This window comes from Agelaius tricolor, unplaced genomic scaffold (assembly GCF_023055355.1).
Source record: "Agelaius tricolor isolate 1412-34295 unplaced genomic scaffold, bAgeTri1.0.p SCAF_41, whole genome shotgun sequence".
NCBI classification, from domain to species: Eukaryota; Metazoa; Chordata; class Aves; order Passeriformes; family Icteridae; genus Agelaius; species Agelaius tricolor.
In genome coordinates, this window is record NW_027269301.1 from 2,319,868 (window position 1) to 2,343,452 (window position 23,585).

The window sequence follows — 23,585 nt, forward strand, 5'->3', positions numbered from 1 at the left end:
TAGAGATGCTCAGGTGTGGATCAGATCTGATCCCTCCATCCTTATTTTCCCCTCTCCTGTATCCAATTCTAGTCCAGGGATGTTCAGGTGTGGATCAGATCTGACCCCTCCATCCCTATTTCCCCCTCTTCTCTATTACCTGTTTTCTCCAGGGATGCCCAGGTGTGGATCAGACATGATCCCTCCATCCCTATTTCCTTTCTCCTGTATCCATGTTTGCTCCAGGGATGCTCAGATATGGACCAGACATGATCCCACCCTCCTTCTTTCCTCCTCTCCTGTATCACTGTTTGCTCCAGGGACAGCCAGGTGTGGGTCAGGTGAAATCCCTTCATTCCTATCTCCCCCTTTCCTGTATCCATGTTTCCTCCAGGGATGCTCAGGTATGGATCAGATGTGATCCCTCCATCCCTATTTCCTCCTCTCCTGTATTCCCTGTGTACCCCAGGGATGTTCAGGTGTGGGTCAGGTGAGATCCCTCCATCATTATTTTTCCCTCTCCTGTACCCATGTTTGGCCCAGGCTGTGGATCAGAAGTGATCCCACCATCCCTATTTCCCATCTCCTGTATTCCCTGCTTGCTCCAGGGATGCCCAGGAATGGATCAAAAGTGATCCTTATTTTCCCTTCTACATTTCCTGTTTGCTCCAGGGATTTTCAGGTAGGATCAGGTGTGATTCCTCCATCCCTATTCCCCTCTCCTGTATTCCCTGCTTGCTCCAGGGATGTTCAGGTGTGATTCCTCCATCCTTATTTCCCCTCTCCCGTATTCCCTGTTTTCTCCAGGGATGTTCAGGTGTGTTTCCTCCATTCCTATTTCCCCTCTCCTGTATCCCCTGCTTGCTCCAGGGATGTTCAGGTGTGATTCCTCCATCCTTATTTCCCCTCTCCTGTATCCCCTGTTTTCTCCAGGGATGTTCAGGTGTGATTCCTCCATCCCCATTTCCCCTCTCCTGTATCCTCTGTTTTCTCCAGGGATGCTCAGATGTGGGCCAGCCATGATCCCTGAATCCCCATTTTTCCCTCTCCTGTAACCATGTTTGGTCCAGGCTGTGGATCAGAAGTGATCCCACCATCCCAACTTCACCGTCTCCACTTTCCCCCCCAGAGAGCCCTTTGGAAACCAAACCAAACCGATTTCTCTGCCTTTTTTATCACTCTGTTGTACCAAAAGGAGCGCATTCACCAGAAAACTCCCGAATTTCCTCGCTGCCATTCCCACCTCCCTCAGTCCCCTGGGTGAGCTGTGCATCCTGGGGTTATCCATTCCCGGGGGATGCTGCAGGAAATGGGAGACAATGCTCCATTCTCCTGCTCCTCCCCATCCCTGTATCCAAGTGCCTTCCAGGAGTGCATTAAATGATGCGATTAACATCTGTCACATGCGCTTCAGTCTCTCTTTCAGCCTCTCCCGGGGGAAGCAGCCACACGTGCAGGGAAAGGGTTTGTTTTGGTGCATTCAGCTCCTTTCTCCAAGCTCCTGGAGCATGGGGGGAGTTGGATCTCTGTGGGTGGAGTGTCCAGGATGGGGGGGATGGCAGTTTTCAGCCAAATCCCGCTTTTTGGGGTGATGGGTTCAGCCAAAAGCTGCTCCTGGGGTGAGAGGGGGTTTGGGGAGGATGAGAGGGGTTGGAGCAGAGGCAACAGCAGCATTCCAAGATTCCTGCAGTGGGATGGCCCTTCCCTTTTTATACTAAACCCAAAGCCCTTTCTGGGGATAGATGGGTGTAGATTTCTCCCACTGTCCCTAAACATTTTTTAATGAGATTTTACAGCAGCGTCCTGTTCCTAAGGGCTGATCTCCTTTCCGTGTTTATACCCAAACCCTAAAAAATCCTAAAGCCACTTCTGGGGACAGATGGGTGTAGATTTCTCCCATTATCCCTAAATATTTTTTACCGAGATCCCACAGCAGGGGCCTCTTCCTAAGAGCTGATGTCCCTTCCCTGTTTATACCCCAAAATTCAAACCCTGCTGGAAAAAATGCCCATTTCCTGCACGTTTCTCGTGGCAGGAGCTGAACCAGGTGCTTTTTACCCAACCATCCAACCTGTGGCTGCTCCCAAAAAAACCCACATCCCATGTGGACATTGGGGACACACTCAGGGCAACCCCTCCACTCCCAAAATCCACCAAAATCAACACCAGCAACGAGGCTGGGACACCACAGGGCAGGGATGCTCCAGCATCCAGGAGACTGGGAGGAAAAATCCCCATTTAGGGCGATTTCAGGGGGATTTTTTTGGGGGGTGGAGGGAAAGGATGAAGCAGCATCTTAGCAGGACAGGCAGGAGGGCTGGGATTCTGCTCCCACAGGCAGGATTCCTTTTAATTGATTTCTCATGGTTTGGTGGCTCCTGGCTTTAATTACAACACAAATGTTTGCTGGTGCAATTACGGTGCACACGCCATAAAGCTGTTAGAGGGTGTCACCAGGTCGTGGCTCTTCATTTATTTATGGCCTCGAGAGGGAAAAAGAGAGATCCTGCTTCCTGCCCAGATCCCCAGGGATCAATCCTAATCCCAAATTGGGTTTTTTTGTGGCAGGGTGGACTGGTTTGGATTTTTTTTTCTCTTTTGGTTTAATATATTTAAAGGAAAAAAAAAAAAAGGACCTTGCAGCAGCTCGTCTGGGGGTGAAATAATCCACTCAACATTCCGATTATCAGCTAATGCACATTTGCATTAGAATGGGTTAGAAGAGCTCCCAGGATGGAGCAAGATCCCCACGGATCAGCCACTGGCCCTACACAGAAAAGCCAGGGATCCTTGCCCTGAGCACAAAAACACTCAGGGGTGCAGGGCCAGATACAGCATTAAATAGATGGAATAGAAAATAAATGTATAGGAAAGCTATGTTATATATAATATATTTGGAATATAAATATTATATATAATAAATTGGGGAAATACATAATATATATAATATATTGGGAATATAAATATTATATATAAAAATGGGGGAATACATAATACATATAATATATTTGGAATATAAATAATATATATAATAAATCGGGGAAATATATAATATATAATATATTGGGAATATACATTATATATATATTATATATATGGAATACTGGGAAAATACATTTTATATATATATATATACTATATTTGGAATATACATAATATAGATATAATATATTTGGAATATTAGGAAAATGCATAATGTATATAATATATTGGGAATATACATTATATATATTATATATTTGGAATATTGGGAAAATACATTATATATATAATATATTGGGAATATACATAATATATATTTAATATATTTGGAATATTAGGAAAATACATAATATATATAAAATATTAGGAATATATATAATACGTATAAAAATATTTGGGAATATATGTAATGTATGAAAGATTATTTTGAATATATTCCCAATAATCTTTGCAATTAAGACCATGCCATGAGATTTCATTACAAAATGTTTGAATTTAGGAATAATGGGGGGGAAAAAACCAGAATTGGCCAGAATTAGCCCAGGCAGCTGGTCCTGAGCCACGGGGTTCTCCTAAAGGTTGGGAAGTGCCTCACACTGGGATGGCAGTGCCAACCCCATGGAATCATGGAAACCAGCAGCACCCTGGGCTCTGGGTCTGTGCCCATCTCAGCTTTAACCCCCCAGGAAATTCGGGAGCAGTGGCCTCAGCCCAGGTGAGGGAAGAAGCCGGGAAGAAACTCCAGGTTCCCGGAGCTGCCGAAGGAACGCAGCCCCCGGAGCTGCCCGAGCCCTGACGCTGCACCTTTCCCACCTCAGCTGTCAAAATGAAGCCCGTGCCCCGCCCGGAGCCTCGTTAAAAATGTGATGCTTCCCTAAGGCGAGCGAGGGAGACATGGCCAAATTAATGAGGATGTGACAGAGTTTACAGGGCGGATTAGACTCCTCTTCCCCCGGAATAAACCTGGGGATTGAGGGAGAAGAAGGGAAGGCGAGGCTGAGGGATGGCCGGGGGTTTGGGGAGCATGTGCGCTCACCAAAAGAGCAATCCTGTCCTTGTCACTGTTAATCAAGTGCAGGGACAGGCGGGAAATGCTCGGCCCTGCTGGGGAAGGATGGGAATTAAACGTCCCTGCCCCACGGATCCGGATCCGGCCTCCTCTGGGTGAGCTGTGCCAGGAGCAGGTTTGCAAACATGTCCTTGCAGCTCTCCCACTTCATTTCCCCACTGGAAAATAAATAAACATCATTGTTTGGGGGTTTTTTTCTTTTTTTTTTAATCTCTCTTTTTCTGCTTTTCTTTGTCCAATCTGGAGAGCAACAAATTTCCAGCAAGGAGCTGGGATAGGCTGGAGGCATCTCCAGCTGGGCAAGGGGCATCTTGTCTGTGTGATGAGGAAGGATTTGTACCCCAAAACCCCACAGTGCCTAAAACACGGAGCATCCATGGTCCCAGGCCAATAAACTGGGATTTGCTACCTCTGGAAGAATCCAGCTGATCCCACTGGAAATGCTGCTTCCAAAATGCCCACCCCCTATAGTTATAACCCTAAAGCCATGTCTGGAGGGGAGAGGACACTTGTGATCCCCTCTCCTGTCATCAACAGCATTTGATGGGATCAGGGGTTTTGGGAAAGCACTGAGAGGGTCCTGTTTGAGGGCACGTCTTCAATCCCAACTCCATGAAACCGAAATAAAGCTCGAAACAATCCTGAACCAACCCCTCGAGCCCAAACAGCAGCGAGATTTGGGAGCCAGTCCAAGCTCTGCAGCTTAGGCCCATCTCCAAATATCTCCCAACAAGTTTATTTATGGAAAATAAAATCAGTCCAAGATGTTCACAGCTCAGGAATATTTAATGCTATTTGGTGAGAAAGTATTTCCAACGAGGAGGGAAGCGCGCGGCTCCCTGAGCCCGGCTCACGGCATCAGGATGTTCAGGGATCAGGATGTTCAGGGATCAGGATGTTCAGGGATCAGGATGTTCAGGGGTGGGGATGCCCAAGGATCAGGATGCCCAAGGATCAGGGTTCTCAGAGATCAGGATGCCCAAGGATCAGGATGCCCAAGGATCAGGATGTTCAGGGATCAGGATGCCCAAGGATCAGGATGCTCAGAGATAAGAATGGCCAAGGATCAGGTTGCCCAAGGATCAGGATGTTCAGGGGTTGGGATGCCCAAGGATCAGGATGCCCAAGGATCAGGATGTTCAGGGATCAGGATGTTCAGGGATCAGGTTGCCCAAGGATCAGGATGCTCAGGGATCAGGTTGCCCAAGGATCAGGACCCTTGCATGTCAGAATGCTCAGGTGCTGCTGTGACGCTCACATTCCCCAACACCCCAATCCCTCCAGACAGCGACAGCACCCACAGGAACCCAGAGCCCTGAACTGGTCTGACTGGATCAAATGCCTCCTTAAATTCATTCCTGCTTAATTAATTGGCTCTGGAGGCCGGGATGAGGTGAGCTGTGGGAAGAGGAGGCGCTGAGGAATCTCTGAGGAGAGCGCTGCCCCTCGGTGCCACCGCATCCCTGAGGGGGGGACACCTCATCGACCTGTCCCTTTCCCATCATCCAGGAGCAGGAGGGAAACTTCCCTGCGTGGGAATGGGAGGGAAGGGCAGCAGAGTGAACCCTGATGATGCTCAGACACGGATCCCCCCCTCTGGCAGCCAAAATCCCGGGAGCCGTGGCCACCTTGGCGCTGAGGTCACCCACGGGGGTCACGCGTGACACGGAGCTGTCTGCTGGGCCAGCCCCGGGTCAAGGGCAGGCCAGAGGCAGCGGTGATGGGAGTCACTTTAATAGACACCTGCCACCTGATGGGGAGTGTTAATGCATCCCCCTGATCCCACAGAATGTCCCCCTGATCCTGCAGGACACAGAGGAGCATCCTCAGCCACATCCCGGCTGCCACCACATGCTGGGCTGTCACCTTGGCCAAGGGGGGGACACCGAGCAGCCAGGGAGGGAGGGACAGCGCCAGGGCAAGGCCTGGACTTTACAAACAGCTCTAATATCCCTGGAAGACGTCTCCGAGTCATGCACAGGGTTGGAAATGTCTCCCATTATAATTCTGAGTCATTCGTGACTCAGTGACATTTCTGGAATGGAAAAGCAGTGGCTGGCCCAGCCCTGTGCTGGGGCCACACCACAACTCCAGGGCTTATTTCTGATCCTGTTTCCCAAACAAACAACCCCCCAGAGCCGTCACTCCCCAGCCCGGATGTGCAGCACTCGTGGATGGTCCTCTGGGATGGCAAGTTTAGGATTCCCAGCCCCAGAGGTTTTGTTTTGTGTGGGAAAAGCTGGGATCTGAGCCCAGCTTTGCCACTCGGGACACAGCCAGGTGTGGTGGCAGTGGCTGGAGCTGCCCCAGGGATGTGATGAGAAGTGTGGGATTTCCTAAATCTTTATGTTTAAAGATAAAATCCTTAAAAAGAAATAAAAACAGCCATAAAACAAATAAAAGTAATTTCCAACAGCCCAGGACTGACACACACAAAGCCAGGGTCATGCTGCTGCTGAAAATTCCTGCAGGAAAAAGGGGTTCAGGAGCACTTGGACACAACAGGGTTGGAATGGTCACACTGGTGTCTCCTAGGGACAGGCATTTTCATTAAAGCAACCCTCATCACTCAGTTTTATCCTGGGAATGGCCAAATCCAGGCCAGGAAACACTTGGTGAACTGATAACCCTGAATCACACAATTATTTCCCCACTCTCTCCATGGTCCTTTTACAGCCTGTTATTAAAGCACTTGATTTTAGAGGCTGGGAGGAAGCTGCCCCCGAGGAAGGCATGGGGCCAGGATGCTCAGGGCCAGGGATGCTTGGAGGCAGGATGCTGGAGGGGCAGGATGTTCAACAGCTGGGGGACTTGGAGGATGGAATGCTTGGGAGTTAGGATGCTCAGAGGTCAGGATGCTCAGAGGCTGGGATAATTGGGGGTTGGGATGCTCAGGGGTCAGGATGCTTGGAGAGAGGGATGCTCAGAGCCAGGGTGCTCAGGGGTCACGATGCTCAGAGGATTGGATGCTTGGAAATCAGGATGTTCAAGGGTCAGGATATTTAGGGGTCAGGATGCCCAAGTATCAGGATGCCCAGGGGCCAAGTGTTCAGGGATCAGGATGTTCAGGGATCAGAATGTTCAGGGATCAGGATGTTCAGGGATCAGGATGTTCAGGGGTGGGAATGCCCAAGGATCAGGATGCCCAAGGATCAGGGTTCTCAGAGATCAGGATGGCCAAGGATCAGGGTGCCCAAGGATCAAGGTGCTCAGGGATCAGGATGCTCAGAGATCAGGTTGCACAAGGATCAGGATGTTCAGGTGTTGGGATGCCTAAGGATAGGGATGCCCAAGGATCAGGATGCCCAAGGATCAGGATGCCCAAGGATCAGGATGTTCAGGGATCAAGATGTTCAGGGGTTGGGATGCCCAAGGATCAGGATGCCCAAGGATCAGGATGTTCAGGGATCAGGATGCCCAAGGATCAGGATGTTCAGGGGTTGGAATGCCCAAGGATCAGGATGCTCAGGGATCAGGTTGCCCAAGGATCAGGGTTCTCAGAGATCAGGATGCCCAAGGATCAGGATGCTCAGGGATCAGGTTGCCCAAGGATCAGGATGTTCAGGGGTTGGAATGCCCAAGGATCAGGATGCTCAGGGATCAAGGTGCTCAGGGATCAGGACCCTCAGCTATCAGGATGCTCAGGGATCAGGACCCTTGCATGTCAGAATGCTCAGGCGCTGCTGTGACGCTCACATTCCCCAACACCCCAATCCCTCCAGACAGCGACAGCACCCACAGGAACCCAGCACGGCTGCAGCAGGACAGAACCCAAACCAGGCCCCAAAACAGAACCAACCCCCAGACCCAGGGACTTTGGAACACCAGGAAAACCCAGCTTGGTGCAGAAGCCTTCCCTGCACATCCCTCTTTGCCACCTGCAGCCGGTGATCACCAGCACAGCTCAGCACCCGGGGAAGGCTCCGGCGGTGCCAGGACACATCAGAGCAGAAATAGACCCGGAGCCGTCGCCCCCCTCCCTCCCTGCCGCCCCCTGTTTTACTATTATGTCTGAGAGGAGATGTCTCTCCTGGGTTTTTTCCCGCTGATTTAATCGCTTGGTGGTGAGGGCTGCCTGGCTGGGATACAACTGCGCTCTGGGCATCGCCAAAAGAAATGGGGGAATCTCAAACGAGGAGGAAGCATCAGTAGCAGCGACGCTGATTGACAGCGAATGAAATGGAGCGGCCAAATTCCATTGGCGTGGTTTGAAATTCCCAGGACGCTGCAGAGAGCTGATGGCTCCTTTCCTAGGGTTTTGCCAGAGCTGGCATTTGCCTTTCATCCTCGTTTAATTCACTGTTTGGAGGCTGCCACGGGTTTGTGTGTGTGTGTAGTGGGGTTTTAATTGCACGCTTGGCCTCGTGGAGGAGGTTTTTTGGTGTGTTGAGGTGTGCAAAGAGGAGGCTGAGACTTTCCTTGGCCACAGCTCTGCCTTGTGGCCTCAAGCCCTTGGGAAAAGTGCAATTCCTGCCCTGGATGTAGGTGGTTACATGGTTTTTAAAGGATTTTCCTGGAAAGATGGTATCTGTTAGGGTTTAAACTCCGGGTGCCTGTGTGGGGTGTGGGTGGCATTGCTCAGGTAGGGACCCCACAGGGATTCTCCCATCCACCTGCAGGTATCCCTATCCCAAATACTGGATTTTGCTGGGAAAACCACGTGTGTGAAGGCTGCAGTCACTGCAGGGGCCAGAGTGGCTTTGCTCATCTCTCCTCTGTCCCTACAGTGACATGCCAACAAGAGAAGACCAAAAGGTAACAAAAGTCCACTTTGCCAAACATTCCTTCACTTTCCAAAGGGAAAGGTGCCAGACAGCAGCTCCCTCTGCCAGCAGCCTCTTGTGGACCAGCTCATCTCATGGATACCCCAAGGAAAAGGGAAAGGGAAAGGGAAAGGAAAAGGAAAAGGAAAAGGAAAAGGAAAAGGAAAAGGAAAAGGAAAAGGAAAAGGAAAAGGAAAAGGAAAAGGAAAGGAAAAGGAAAAGGCCAAACTGACCACAATCCAGCAGCCAAGCTGCTCCTGTTCCCAGCCACCAGGAGCCCTGATCTCCCTCATGGCCAGCTCTCCACCCAAATTCCCAGGCTTTTCACTCCAGCTGGAAGAAATCTGGCAAATCCCAAGGCTGCTGTGACCTGGCCCTCTGTGAGGAGAGAGAACTCCTGGGAGCAGCGAGGAGGGGACGAGGTCCAGCAGCTGCCCCACAAACCAGGGCAAAGTCCCAACTCAATCCTGACTCCAGGGCCCAGCACGTGCCCCCTGTTCCCATCCAGGATTATCCCCCCAAAACAGCCGGGTCCAGACAGGAATTTAACAGTTTAAGGGGAGAAAAACTCTGATTTTGCAAATCTGGTGGGTGCAAGACACTGCTGCCACCCCAGGGTAATCCTGGCTCTGTCATTGCCCTCCTCTGGGCTGTGAGGGATGGGGAAGGGGCTGGGCAGCCTCTTAAGGGATGCAGAATTTTTGGGGACCTGGGGCATCTTGGGGGGCTGAGCATCCTAAGGGATTGCAGCATTTTGGGGGCTGAAGTATCTCAAGGAGCTGCAGCATTTTGGGCTCCGTAGAATTTTGAAGGGCTCAGAATTTTGGGGAGCTGCAGTATTTTGTGGGGGGCTCAGCAATTTGGGGGAGTGCAGCATTTGGGGGCTCAGCATTTTGGAGATCTGCAGCATTTTGTGGGGGGCTCAGCAATTTGGGGGTCTGCAGCATTTGGGGGCTCAACATTTTGGGGAGTTCAGCATTTTGAGGAGAGAGTGCAGCATTTTGTGGGGCTCATCATTTTGGGGGCCTCAGCATTTTGGTGGGCTGAGCATTTTGGGGTCTGCAGTATTTTGTGGGGCTCAGCATTTTGGGGACCCCATCATTTTGGTGGGCTCAGCATTTTGGGGGTGTGCAGCATTTTGGGGGGGCTCAGCATTTTGGGAGGAATGCAGCATTTTAGGGACCCCATCATTTTGGTGGGGTCAGCGTTTTGGGGCAGTGCCGCATTTTGGGGGCTCAGCATTTTTGGGGACTCAGCATTTTGGGAGACTGAAGCTTTCTGGGGGGGCTCAGCATTTTGGGGGCTCAGCATTTTGGGAAAGTGAAGCATTCTGGGGACCCCAGCATTTTGGTGGGCTCAGCATTTTGGGGCAGTGCAGCATTTTGGGGGGCTCAGCATTTGGGGATAGCGCAGCATTTTGGGGAAGTGCAGCATTTTGTGGGGTGCCATTATTTTGGCGGGGAGTGCAGCATTTGGGGGGCTCAGCATTTTGGGGGCTCAGCATTTTGGGAGAATGAAGTATTTTGGGGGAATGAAGCATTCTGGGGACCCCAGAATTTTGGTGGGCTCAGCATTTTGGGGGCTCAGCATTTTGGGGACCCTATCATTTTGGTGGGCTCAGCATTTTGGGGCAGTGCAGCATTTTGGGGGCTCAGCATTTTGGGGGGCTCAGCATTTTGGGGGCTCAGCATTTTTGGGGATTCAGCATTTTGGGGGCTCAGCATTTTGGGAGAGTGAAGCATTTTGGGGGAATGAAGCATTCTGGGGACCCCAGAATTTTGGTGGGCTCAGCATTTTGGGGTCTCAGCATTTTGGGGCAGTGCAGCATTTTGGGGGGTCCATTATTTTGGGGGGGAGTGCAGCATTTTGGGGGGCTCAGCATTTTGGGGTCTCAGCATTTTGGGGCAGCGCAGCATTTTGGGGGGTCCATTATTTTGGGGGGGAGTGCAGCATTTTAGGGGCTCAGCATTTTGGGGCAGTGCAGCATTTTGGTGGGCTCAGCATTTTGGTGGGCTCAGTATTTTAGGAACCCAGCATTTTGAGGGCCTCAGCAGCACTGCTGCCTCCCCTCCTCTCCCCACTGCCCAAATATTTGTTTAACGAGGGAATTCCCATCCGTGCGTGAAGCGCGGCTGCCTCCAGCATTCCCAAAGCCTGGAAAACCCCTGGAGCCCCGGGCACGGGAGGTGACGCCCCCTCTTGTCAGGGCGCCTGACCCCGTGTCCCCCGGGCTGTGCTGGGTGGCAGCAGCCCCCCGGCCGTGTCCCCCGTGTCCCCTCGGTGCCACCACAGCGCGTCCCCCCCGGCCACCGCCGCGCTCCGCTCCCCACGCTTTGATCCGCGGCTTAATTCCTGCTTCCCATTCATTCCCGATCGGGCTCTGAACCTTCTCGCGGAGATGCCGAGATCAAATGCGTAGTTAAGAGACAGTCGGGCCGAGGGGAACATGAAAGGGAGAAGTTTTGTTTCAGGATTTTTTCATCCCGGCGAGGCGGCGCCGGGAAAAGCGGCGGAGTCGCGAGCCGAGAGCTCCCTCTGCTCCCAGAAAAAACCTTCCAGGATTCCGAGCGCTGCCAGCCTCCTTCCCCAGCCCGCAATCCAGGCCCTGCACACTCGTCACACCCCCAGGGGACAAGCACAAGCTGCTGCACAGGGAAATGTTTGCTCCAGGGGACGGATTGTTGATTAAAAAGTGGCAGGAAAAGGATAAAATTGTCACAAAGCCCGTGGCACCCCAAAAATGCGACAGCAAGGGAGACCCCAGGATGTAAAATATCCTCTATAAATCATAAATATCTGATTTATTGATTGATTAGAGACAGCCCGAGGTGAATGGCAGCACTTGGAGCTCCCCCGGGATGGGGGGAAATGAGGGAATTTGTGTTTCCATCGTTTGGGAAGGGAAATGAATAAATACCAGGCCAGCAAGGGGATCTGGGGCAAAGAAGAGCTCAACACCCAAAATACAGGGGAAAATCAGGGTGTAGAAAACTATTTCAATCCCAATGAAAACGTATTTTATAAGAGGAAGCAGATTCATCTTTGATCCTGGATCCCAAGAAAAGCAATATCCAGGGCTGTGATATCCCATCTCACAGGGAGAATGAGTTATTAAAGCACAAGATGAATGGCTTGCAGTGCAGCTAAGTGCTCCAGTTAAGAGAAAAATAGTTCTAAACTTACTCTTTGCCCCAAAACACATTCCTCCCCCTCATCCCCGGGCCTCTGCTCTCCCCTCAGGTGAAGCTCTCTCGTGTGCCTCATTTTTTTCTGGCTTATCAAAATTCCAGAGGGGAAATTTTAATAGAAGTAAAAATAAGGTGAATTTAGACGGGTGGTGATGCTTGGGTTTTTGTTTTTTTTTTTTTTTTTCTTTTCTCCTCCCCTTCCCCCAATCTTTTTTTTTTTTTTTAATGAAAAAAAAAAAAAATACACATGAGGAATAAAAATAACTGGGATAAGTTCAGTTGTGGGGAAGGAGGGAGGATGTAAATGAAGGAGCATTCTCATGGAGAGCAGCGCTCCCGAGCAGGGCGCCTCGCCCCGCGCCTCGGCTCTGCATGAATAAATAGGGATAAAAATGTAACACACGCAGCTCCCATCCCAGCACCTCGAGAGGGCTCCTCTCCTCACGGGCTGGAGCAGCACAAGCCACCTGCATTCCCGGATTTTTGGGATTTAGGGAAAAAAGCATTGAAATGGTGATTTTGGTGGGGTGCAGAGCTGGTTTGGAGCCTCTCCCTCGGGTTTTGAGGCTGGTGGTGCAGATCCACTGGGGACAGAGGGAAAGGAGGGATTTTTTCCCAAATCCTTGGATCATTCAGGTTGGAAAAGAGCTCCAGGATCACCGAGTCCCAGCTGTGCCCCATCCCCACTTTGTCACTGTGTGCCACATCTGGGTGTTCCTTGCACACCCCCAGGGACGGGGACTCCAAACCTCCCCTTCCAAGGTTTAACAACCCTTCCCATAGGGAAATTCCTGCTGAAATCCAACCTGAACCTCCCCTTGGGACGATCCAGGAGTGCTCAGGATCAGGCCACCTCCTCCACCAAACCATCGCTGATGTTTTCTTCTACTCCAACACTGAATCTCATCACAAAAATCCCTTTCCTCCCAAGATCCAAAGGAAACAGGGATGCTGGGAAGTCACCCAGTGACTCAAATAATTCCAAATCTGTGCTGAGAGGTGAGAGCAGCCCAGAGCACCCCAAAACCTCCTGCTGAGGCACCGCAGCACATCCCAGCAGCCGCGTTTTCCCCGGCACCACGGACTTTTCCCACTCCTTCACACGCAGCCATCCCTGCTTTCCCCCCTCCCCAGGCAGGATCTCCCGACCCCCCCCGACCCCCCCCCCGGCTGCCTGGCTCCCCGTTACACAACCCTGCTCGGGAGATCCTACGTGGGCAGCCGTGGGTTTTCCTGGGAATCGACAACAGCTCTCGCTGCAGCTCAGCAGAACATGAGCATCTTACATAAACAGCCCCGCGAGTTCCCCTGCGTGGGGGCTGCCCGCAGCCCCCCGGGCTGGGAGCCGCCTTTTCCCCCCTCCCCATCCCCATCCCCATCCCCATTCCCATCCCCATCCTGCTTTTTTCTTTCTTTTTTTTTTTTTTTCTCCATTTAAACCAACCCAAACCCTTGTGGGGGAAAAAGGCAACGCGCGCGCGAGAGAGAGAGAGAGAGAGAGAAATGACTCAAGTGTTTTGTAACTTGTCACATTCGGAGCTGCAATTTGGAGGCAGGAAGGAGGGATCCAAAATAGTCGCCCCAACCCCGGATTGTATAACCGAGATCCCCCCCCCCCTCCTCCCAGCCCCTCCCCTCCTGCCGGGGAAAAAAAAGAAAAAAAAAAAAAGAAAAAAAGGGGGAATTTCTGCTGGAGATGGCAGCTGGAAAAAGAAAAAGGCAGGCGAGCTCGGGGTTGTTACAGCGCAGGAAGGAGCCCCCAAATTGGGAAGAATTACTCATCCATGGAAAAAAGGCTCCTGTGCTGGCGGGGAGGCACCGGGGAAGAGGCTGCAGGGGAGGAGGGAAGGCTCCCGGGAATGATGCTCCGAGCCCAGGGCTGGGGCTGAGCTCCCCGGGATGCTCCCTGCAGTGGGAGGTGATGTTTGGGAAGTGCAGCTGGAGCGGCAGAGCAGGACAGAGCAGGATTTCCTGCCAGGAAGGGACCTGGCAAGGGCTGCTCAGGGGCATCTGCTGCCAAAATTCGGGCTTGGAGCAGGCTCGAGGCATCCCAGATGCCAGAGCTGGGCCGGGAGATGCTTGGATAATCCCACGGGAGGGTGGCAGCAGGGTCAGGGTGTGTTTGCCAGGCAAACGCCTCTCCCACACCTCCTGCCCTCCACCCAGCACCTGGCAATTCCCAATTCCCAGATTTTTCAGCCGTGTATCCAGCAGCTCGTCACATCCCAGGGAAAGCCAGGAGAGCCTGGCTGCTCCCAGAGCCCTCTGAAAATCAGGGAGAGCAACACCTGCCTGGAGTGGGGAGAGTGACGGAGCAAAGACCCCCCCAGCACACCCAGCCCAGAGTTCCAGAGGTCCTGGAGCCTTTCCCAGCCCAAAAATTGCCCAAGGCCAGAGCAGAGAAGCTCCACAGAATCAGGAGGAGCTGGGAGAATGAGGAGGATGCCAGGAAGATGAAGGGGAGCCATACCCAGCTCCCCCATAATTAAACACAATTCCAAACCCCGCAAATTCCATTTTCAAGTGCCAGGAGCATCGGGAGGAACCTGCCTGCTGCTATAAACCCTCCTGCCCACCCAAAATGCCATTAATTCCTTCTGAAACAGCCCAGGCGGGTCTGGGGCATGTCAGGAGACACCACGAGGGTGACAGGTCCCCTTGGGGCTCATTGATCTGCCATCGATCACCCCGTGCAAGCTCTGAAACCCAGATGGGCTCCAGCCTCTGCGGGGGCAGCACTTCCTAAGGGTCTCCTCAAAAATAAATCCTGGAGATGGGATGAGGGGAGGGATCTTTGCAGCTTTTTCTCCAGTGTCACCTTGGCTAAAGGCTCTGAAATGCCAAGTGCCCCACGACACCCACACTGGCACATCACAGGCTGGGCATGCCGGGAAAATCCAAAGATGGGGCAAGGGGAAAGAAAAATCATATTGTTTTCAACAGACTTATCTGTTTCTACAACTCAGTTTGGCTCTGCAATTAATAAAATTCATGTAAAATCTATATTTTTTATGCCAGACCCACCTGACAGGTGCATCCCTGCAGTTTTGGGATTTGCAGGTGAAAATAAAGTGGATCTAAAGCACCTGCCTGTGCAATAAACTGAGACAAAAAGCAAAATTCCCAACAAATTCCCAACCAGAGCATGATCACACCTTCCCCAGGATATTCCACTGGAATCCTGGGCAGCCCCTGGCACATCCCATCCCCTCAGACACAGCAGCACCAATTCCCACTGGTTAATTCCATACAAAACATCCATCTGCGGGAGCCACACAATTATCTCTGGGAGCAAAGCGTTGATGGATGGAAGTTTTAATTACCAAACCTTCTCATCCTCCCCCATGCACAAAAAGTGCATTTTCTGGCATGTTTATTTAATAATAAAATATGGCCAAATTCCACATTGGTGGAACACGTGCGCGGGGCACGGGAAGGACGAGACGAGCTGAAATCTGTTTTGTCACCAGAGCTGGGAATTTTAAGTTCCTTTGATCTCTCTGGAAGGAAGGAAGGAGAGAGGAGAGAGCAGCACACAGAGAATGTTATCCCAGGGTGTGGAGGGGCTCAGGGATGGATCCCAGCTCCTGCCTCCGCATGTGCCAGGGCTGTGGAGATTGACAGCTCCGCTCCCGCACACGTCCCCATCCCTCCATGTCCCCACAGAGAAGAGAAAGCACAAGCCTTAATTGCCATGGACAGGGCTAAAGGGTGCCCCTGTCACCCATCAGTATCATTTAAGGCTTGGGAAGTGCCCAATTCCCGTCGGGAACGCCCGGTGGAGCTCCGTGCTCATATCAATCCTCATTTCGTTTGGTCCTTCACACCGGTGTCTGCTCGGTGCATCCCCCGCACGACGTGCCCGGACCCGCCCTCTGCTCCCAAGCCTGGCTGGCATCCGGCAACAGTTCCAGCCTGTTGGAGCCCAGTGTGATCGAGGTTACTCATTCCCAGCGTAAAGACGTGCGGAGGTTGAGGTTCCCCCCCTCCCCTTCCTTCCTTTCGCGAGTAAATCCTCCAGCAGGAATTTTCCCCCCTTCCTTGGAAATTCACAGCCAACCTGCTAATGAGTCTTTGTGAAACTTGTGCCTTCTTACCTCTAATTTTACAGCCTGTTCGGATTTGAGCTCTGTGGACAGCCTCACATTTGGTTGGGAATTATAGGCTGAGTGGCTGTTCTCTCCTATTATTGTGCTGTCAATCTCCTATTAGCACATTATAATATGCTACACTGAATGCATCTGTTCTGTAGATCACAAGTCCTAATTGTCATTTGTTGAATCACTTTGTCTTATATGATTGTTAAGCAATTATTTCACCCAAAGCAGCTTAAACTTTGATTACTGTATAGTGTTTACAGGGATCAAAGGGAAAAATCAGCGGCGCCTTCAAACATTTTTTTTTTCTTTGCTGCGGAAAACGAGGAGCGAGCAGGGGATGCCGAGGCACGGGGATGACCTGGAGGTGCTTCCCGGCCTCCCCCTTCGGGGCAATGATGTTTGTCCAGGGTGGTTAAAGGTCCAGAGGACGGGCAGGTCAGGAGATGGATGAGAAGTGACGTTCCTGCCAGGATTGCTCATGGAACCAGGCTCTCCTGGCGTGTGGCACCAGCTGCCCCCCGGTCCCCTCCAGTGGCACCGGGGCCCAGTGGGGGACAACACCCCTGTGATGTCGGTGAACCACTCCAGCCGTTCCCATCAAGGGGAAAAACCTTCCTGCTCCCCAGAAGGATGGGAATTTGAGCAGTGCTTGGCTCAGAGGGATCACATCCCAGTAAATCCCCCATGGAACGGTGGCACGGGGTCAGCAGAGGACAGGGCTGAGGCAGCACGCAGAGCCCTCAGCACACACATTCATTTTGGCTTTGCCACCCCGCTCCAAAGCCCTCAAAGAGGCCCTGTGGAAGCTGAGATCCCTCACACCATTCCCCCTGTGAATTCGGGGGTGCTGGAATGCCACGCAGCGATCCCAGGGCATGGGAACCCAACCCAGCAGGGAGGGGCTCATCACCGGGGGCCTGGGCCCATCCCGGGAATCTCGGCTGACAGCAGAGGCGAGGAATGTTGGGCCATTGTTTCTGAGGAGCCCAGACAGGATTGAGAGAGGGAGAAAACCACGCTGGAGGCTCCTCAGCTCCAGACGGCTCCATGAGCCAGCAGGGATACACAAACTGTCAGAAATCTTCTGCTTCCAACCATCTTCTCCAGCAAGGCGGGCACGGAACCTGAGTGCCACAAAAAGGTCCCTCCCCAGCCAGCTGCGCGTCCCCTCCTGCCACCCCTGCAGCACATCCCGGGAGGAGATGGAACAAAGCTGCCCTTGCCTTTGTTAAAAGAAATGAATTTCTTCACACAAACGAGTGCCCAAATAATGGGAACACAAAACTCTTTATGAATCAGGCTTGTCCCAAGCCAGGCCTGTCCCCAGCCAGGCCACCAAGTGCTTCACAAAAGGGGGAGAATCAGGGAAAAGAACCAGAGTGGATTTTCTGCGGGTTCTTGGAAGAAACTCCTCCTCCTGCTCTTCCCTCCCTGGGCTCCCATTCCCAGGGGCACAGCTCCCATTCCCAGGACCTCTCCAGCCCCACAGCCCCAGCCCTGGGTGCTGGTCACAGGTTGAGGCACAGAAAGCTCAAAGGCAGCCCTGAGGGTCCCATCCCATGGGTCACACAGCTGGGGGGGATTTTCCAGCTGCCTCCCCAGCCCCATTTCATCCCAGCTTGGAAATGTCTTTATCCCAGAGAGCTGAGGAGCAGCAGGAAGGAGCTGAGCTCAGGGATGTGCAAATTGGCTGCTTGCAAAAACAAGTTTTAAAAAGTTGAGTTTGGGGTAGAAACCCTGAGAAAAACACTTTATTTCTAGATTTTGTTGTGAAAAAAAAAAAAAAATCCAATTCCTTCCTGTATCCTAAAAAAGTGATGGCACGGCCTAAAGAAGCCTCTAAGGAAGTTGTCAAAGCTTGGGATGAAAACAAATCTGGAGGAGCAGGTAAAAGGTAGCAGCTCCAGCACAGGTAAATTGCTTTTTAACAAGGAGACAAGGCCCATCCCTGGCATCTGCCGTATGTTTTTATAAAGCCCAGAAATATGTTTTTAAAAGGCCAGTAAATAAAGTTCCTATCGATTTGATCTCCAGTGTAATCTGTTTTTCTGTCTGCCACCACGAGTGGTAATAAAAGGGAATCAGGGGACGCAGCTTTGGGTTAATGCAGCGATCCATCACCGTCGGGGGCTTTGCCACGCTGCACAATCGAGAAACTGCCCCAAATTGCTGCAAGGGCCAATTTTCTTTTCCAATTTATTTTTGCTTGAGCAAAGCAATATCGAGGCAGGACAAGGAGGCCGCGTTTCCCGTCCTCCCAGATGTTCTCCTGCTTCCCTGGGCTGGGAAAGGGCCCCCAGCAGCTCCCGGGTTGGGGGTTTTGGGAAGGTGCTCTGGGTACTGGAGTGTTTGGGGTTTGGAGGTCAGGTCTGTGCAGTGGGACCCAAAGGAGGATTGGGATGTGCTCAGGAGAGTTTTGCAGTGAGGATTGGACATTCCAGGGCTGAACTCCCATGGATTGAACATCCCGGGGTTGCATCTCCCATGGACTGAACATCCTGAACATCTGAGGGTTGCATCTCCCATGGATTGAACATCCCAGGGTTGCATCTCCCATGGATCAAACATTCTAAACAACTCAGGGCTGATCTCCCACAGATTGAACATGCTGAACATCTGAGGGTTGCATCTCCCATGGACTGAACATCCTCAACATCCCAGAGCTGATCTCCCATGGATTGAACATCCTGAACATCTGAGGGTTGCATCTCCCACAGATTGAACATCCTGAACATCCCAGGGCTGATCTCCCATGGATTGAATATCCCAGGGTTGCATCTCCCATGGATTGAACATCCTGAACATATGAGGGTTGCATCTCCCATGGATTGAACATCCTGAACATTCCAGGGTTGATCTCCCATGGATTGAACATCCTCAACATCCCAGGGATGATCTCCCATGGATTCGGCATCCTGAACATCCCAGAGCTGATCTCCCACGGATTGAATATCCCAGGGTTGCATCTCCCATGGATTGAACATCCCAAACACACCAGGGCTGATCTCCCACAGATCAAACATCCTGAACATCCCAGAGCTGATCTCCCATGGACTGAACATCCCGAACATCCCAGAGCTGATCTCCTGAGAGATATTCCCAGATCTTTGCCCACCAGGACAGGGCAGTTCAAGGTTTTCCAGGGTCTCCATCCATCCAGAACCCCTCTCCTGTCCCTGGCAGTGCATCCCTGACTCCCTTCCCTGAGCCTATTGCTCACTGAGATGCCCCCACACACAACAGGTGCCCTCATGGCACTAAAAATTGCCCCCAAATGGGTTTTTTTGGGCAGTAAATTGATGTTTGATAAAGCTGGGTTTGACAGCTCAGTGTTTAAACATGACAAAATATTCAAATCCACCCTAAAGTGATGCATTGAAGTCCCCCAGGCCAGATTTTGCTGCCGTCAGAGCTCAAATTTGCAAGATGCCACCCCACTTCCAGCTCCTCACCCCAAACCATCGATGTTCCCTTCCCTGAGGAGCTGCAGGGACACACCTTGGGCACAAAGGTGACCCCAAACACATCCCAAATATCTGGGACAAGAATGGGAAACCTCCCATTCCCCCCCCCCCCTTTTCAGAAAACTGATAAATATTTCTAGAGAGAAAAACAAACACTCCGCATTTGGCTTTTTTGGTGGTTGTTTTTCTTGAAGAGACAAAGTGTTCCACAGAGAGCCGACACTTCCTACACAAGTTTGCATCCTCAAACCCCGAGATTTTCTGCCACGGATTTGGATGGGAAAAGCATCTCCAGCCCTTCAGCCAGCCCTCCCCACCCCATCCAGGATCACTGAGCTGGAGCATCCCACTGGAGCACCACAGGGAGATGGAGATCTCCTCGCTTTGCCAAATTTTCCCACTCCCATTTGGGAATAAATTAGGAATAATCAAATTTCCGGGGTTTAGAAATACCCACATAAAGCATAAAAACAACTCTCATGCCACAAGCTCTTGTTCCCACTCAATTTAGGGTGAGCTTAAGAGGGAAAAAGATTATCCCAAAGCATCCTTAGGGGTTCAGGAGTAAAAAAATTGTATATTCCTATTAGAAAAAAACCCAAAACTGAGGAGGTTTAAGGTCGTGCAGAATGAACTCTGGGCACAGCAGCTGGATCATTCCCAGCTGTGCAGAGCTGGGGAGGCATTTTTGGGGAAGGCCAGAGGAGAAACCCACCCCAAAGCTCGGGAGGCAGCGGGGCCCCGTGTCCTCAGATGCCGCCTCAGCGCAAGATGTGCCGAGATGTCTCGGAAGGAAACGGTGCCAAATCCTCAGCGGAGCCGCTCCCGGTGCCAGCGGGAGCCGCCGCCCATGCCAGGGGCTCCCTGGGGACCTGCCACCCCCGAGGCACAGCTGGAATTCCATCCCGAAATAAACAGGTGCCACCCCCGAGCTCCCGGCTCAGCCTTCCCTGCTTTTTGTGGATTCTGGGACGCTCAGCCCGCATCCCACTGGCACAGCCTGGCAGGGTCTGGCTCTGCTCCCCAAAATCCTTCCCACAGCCGCCGGCAGCCGCGTTCCATCCCCGGAGAGTCCCCTCCCTTCTCCCGGCCCTGCTTTGCTTTCCAGGAGTAAAATTAAAGGAAAAACAACTGCCCACATCCATGCCTGGGAAACTTCAAACTCCTGGAAAGCCGGGGATGGGTCTGCGTGCAGCAGCCACTGCCAGGAAGGGGGATTTTTGTTTTGTTTTGTTTTTTTTGGAGAATCAGACATCTTTAGGGAAAAGTTCTCCTTCCAACCATGTGATCCGCAGAGGGAAGAGACTTCCCAGACTGGGGGGGAAGAGCCGGAAAAACGGATTGTTCACACTCCGAGGTAACGCCAGCAGAGCTGACTTCTCCCTGAGCAGCTCCCAGGGCTGGAGCTGGCCATGGGAATTACAGAAATTATTGGGAGAGGGCGGTTTTGGGGTGCCAGCGAGGACTCCGCTGGGATTTGGGAACGCTACGAGACGATGCTGCATCCTGGGACGGATTTGGGATCACAGCAGGGCACGGCGCGGGGTGTCCCCTAAAATACCCCATAGCCACCCCATTTATTGTCCCCTCCCAGTGCCCGCGGCACGCTCAGCACAGATCCCGGCGCTCCCAGTTCATCCCAGTTCATCCCAGTTCCTCCCAGTCCGGGCGGCGCTGGAGCTCGGGCAGTTCAATGCTGCCACCTGGTGGTGACGAGGGGGAACAGCAGCACCGGGATTCCCCCCCACCCGCGATCCCAAATCCCAAATTCCAACGCCGATCCCATCGCAAATCCCAAATCCCATCGCCGATCCCATCCCAAATCCAAAATCTCATCGCCGATCCCAAATTCCATGTCAAATCCCATCGCGGATCCCAAATTCCATGTCAAATCCCAAATCCCACCCGCGATACCGAATCCCATAGCGGATCCCAAATCCCACCCTGAAGCCAGGAGGGCTTTGAAAAGTTGACTAAAAAAATTTGTAAAATTTAAATCCGCGGTGGAAAATTTCAGATTGAATTTTTTGGGTTTTTTTTTTTGTTGTTTTGGGTTTTTTTGGTTTTTTTTTGGCTGAGTTGTGGCAACAAAATGAAACTGCCACAATGGACTGCAAAAAAAATCCAGTGGTCAGAATATACCAAAAATTAAATGGTCAAAGTAGAGGAAACTAAATTGAAATGGCCAAAATGTAGCAAAAATTATAAATATTCAGTAGCCACAACATAGATATTAAATTAATTAAATTTTTCTCTACTTCTGGCCACTTAATTCCTATTTTTCCTACATTGTGGCCATTTAATTCCTTTTTTAAAATAGCCGTGATGGAGCACAAAATTAAATCATTAGGAGGCCACAAATAGCAAAAAAATAAATTACGAAGTGGCCACATGTAGCAGGAAAAAATAACTTAATTGCTTTGCTATGCTCTGGCCACTTAAATGGTCACAGTATATTAAAATTTAATTAATTGTTTTAAAAGTGAATGTAGGGGAAATTATAAATTACTGCATTTATAGGAGAAATAATGGTTACAATGCAGCAAATATTCGAAATTGAAATGTGGTGATATGGTGAAAAGAATTCATTAAATGGCTACAACGTGGCTGGAATAGCTGTAAAATGGGTATGATGTACGAAAAGATAATTATTTAGTAAATGGCCAAAGGAAAAAATATAAAATATAAAATTAAAAAAAGAAATGCAAAAATATAAAAATATATAAAAGTAAGAAATATATAAACATTATGAAATATAAAAATTATAAAATAGAAATAAAATACATAGAAATGAAATAGAAATGAAATAGAAATGAAATAGAAATGAAATAGAAATAGAGTATACAAATAATAAAGTATAATATGAACTATAGATATAAATATAAAAATACAAAAGTTTTTTCAGTAGTAAAAAAAGTCTGAATGTGAGAAAAGGTAATTTAATGGCCACAGTGTAGGGAAAAAAATTAAAAATAAATTACAAAAAAATCACAAAAAAAGGCAATTCCATTTATCCACAGCCTCCAACCAAACACCTGAATCAATGAAGAAAAGTGGGAAAAAAGCTCCTAAAGTCCCCCTGACCCCAGGAAAAGCAGAATGGGGCCTCACCTTCTTGGCCCAGGGGTAGCGGACGCGGGGCTTGCCCCACTCCTCGCTGAGCTTCTGGCGGTACCCGTGGCACTTGGGGATGTAGGAGCAGCTCACGTCGCCCACCTCGGGGTAGATGATTTCCAAATCCCCCCTGGAAAAAGGGGACAGGGAGCAAAATGAGCCTGGAGGTGGGAATGGGTGCCAGGGCAGGCTTGGGATGGGGTTGGGAATGCCAGCAGGGTGAAAGGGTGGGAGAACGGGAATTATTATGAACTATTATAAATGATTATAATTAGAAATTCCTTCCTTAAATCTGCTGAAGAACATTTGAATTCCTGTGCTCCTGGTGTGCTCTTCAGGAGATTTTGGGAAGGAATTCCTCCCTGGGAGGGTGGGGAGGGGCTGGGATGGGATCCCCAGAGGAGCTGTGGCTGCCTCACCCCTGGAAGTGTCCAAGGCCAGCTTGGATCAGCCTGGGATAGCTGGGGTTGGAGCTGGATGGGTTTTAAGGCCTGGGATACTTGGGGTTGGAGCCGGATGGGTTTTAAGGCCTGGGATAGTTGGGGTTGGAGCTGGATGGGTTTTAAGGCCTGGGATAGTTGAGGTTGGAGCTGGATGGGTTTTAGGGCCTGGGATAGTTGGGGTTGGAGCTGGATGGGTTTTAGGGCCTGGGATAGTTGAGGTTGGAGCTGGATGGGTTTTGGGGCCTGGGGTAGTTGGTGTTGGAGCTGGATGGGTTTTAGGGCCTGGCATAGTTGGAGCTGGATGGGTTTTAGGGCCTGGGATAGTTGGAGTTGGAGCTGGATGGGTTTTAGGGCCTGGGATAGTTGGAGCTGGATGGGTTTCAAGGCCTGGGATAGTTGGGGCTGGATGGGTTTTAGGGCCTGGAATATTTGGAGCTGGAGCTGGATGGGTTTTAAGGCCTGGCATAGTTGAGGTTGGAGCTG

The 23,585-nt window shown here is 50.9% G+C and overlaps 1 protein-coding gene across 1 annotated transcript in view; it reads right to left on the bottom strand.

The window, feature by feature from the left end:
* The window catches only part of PEBP4 (phosphatidylethanolamine binding protein 4), an 83,457-nt gene that overhangs the window by 55,073 nt on the left and 4,799 nt on the right, over positions 1 to 23,585 (bottom strand). Inside the window, exon 3 of the mRNA XM_071454706.1 lies at positions 22,657 to 22,789. Coding sequence (XP_071310807.1) covers positions 22,657 to 22,789 — 133 coding nt within the window. The remainder of the gene's footprint in view (positions 1 to 22,656; positions 22,790 to 23,585) is intronic.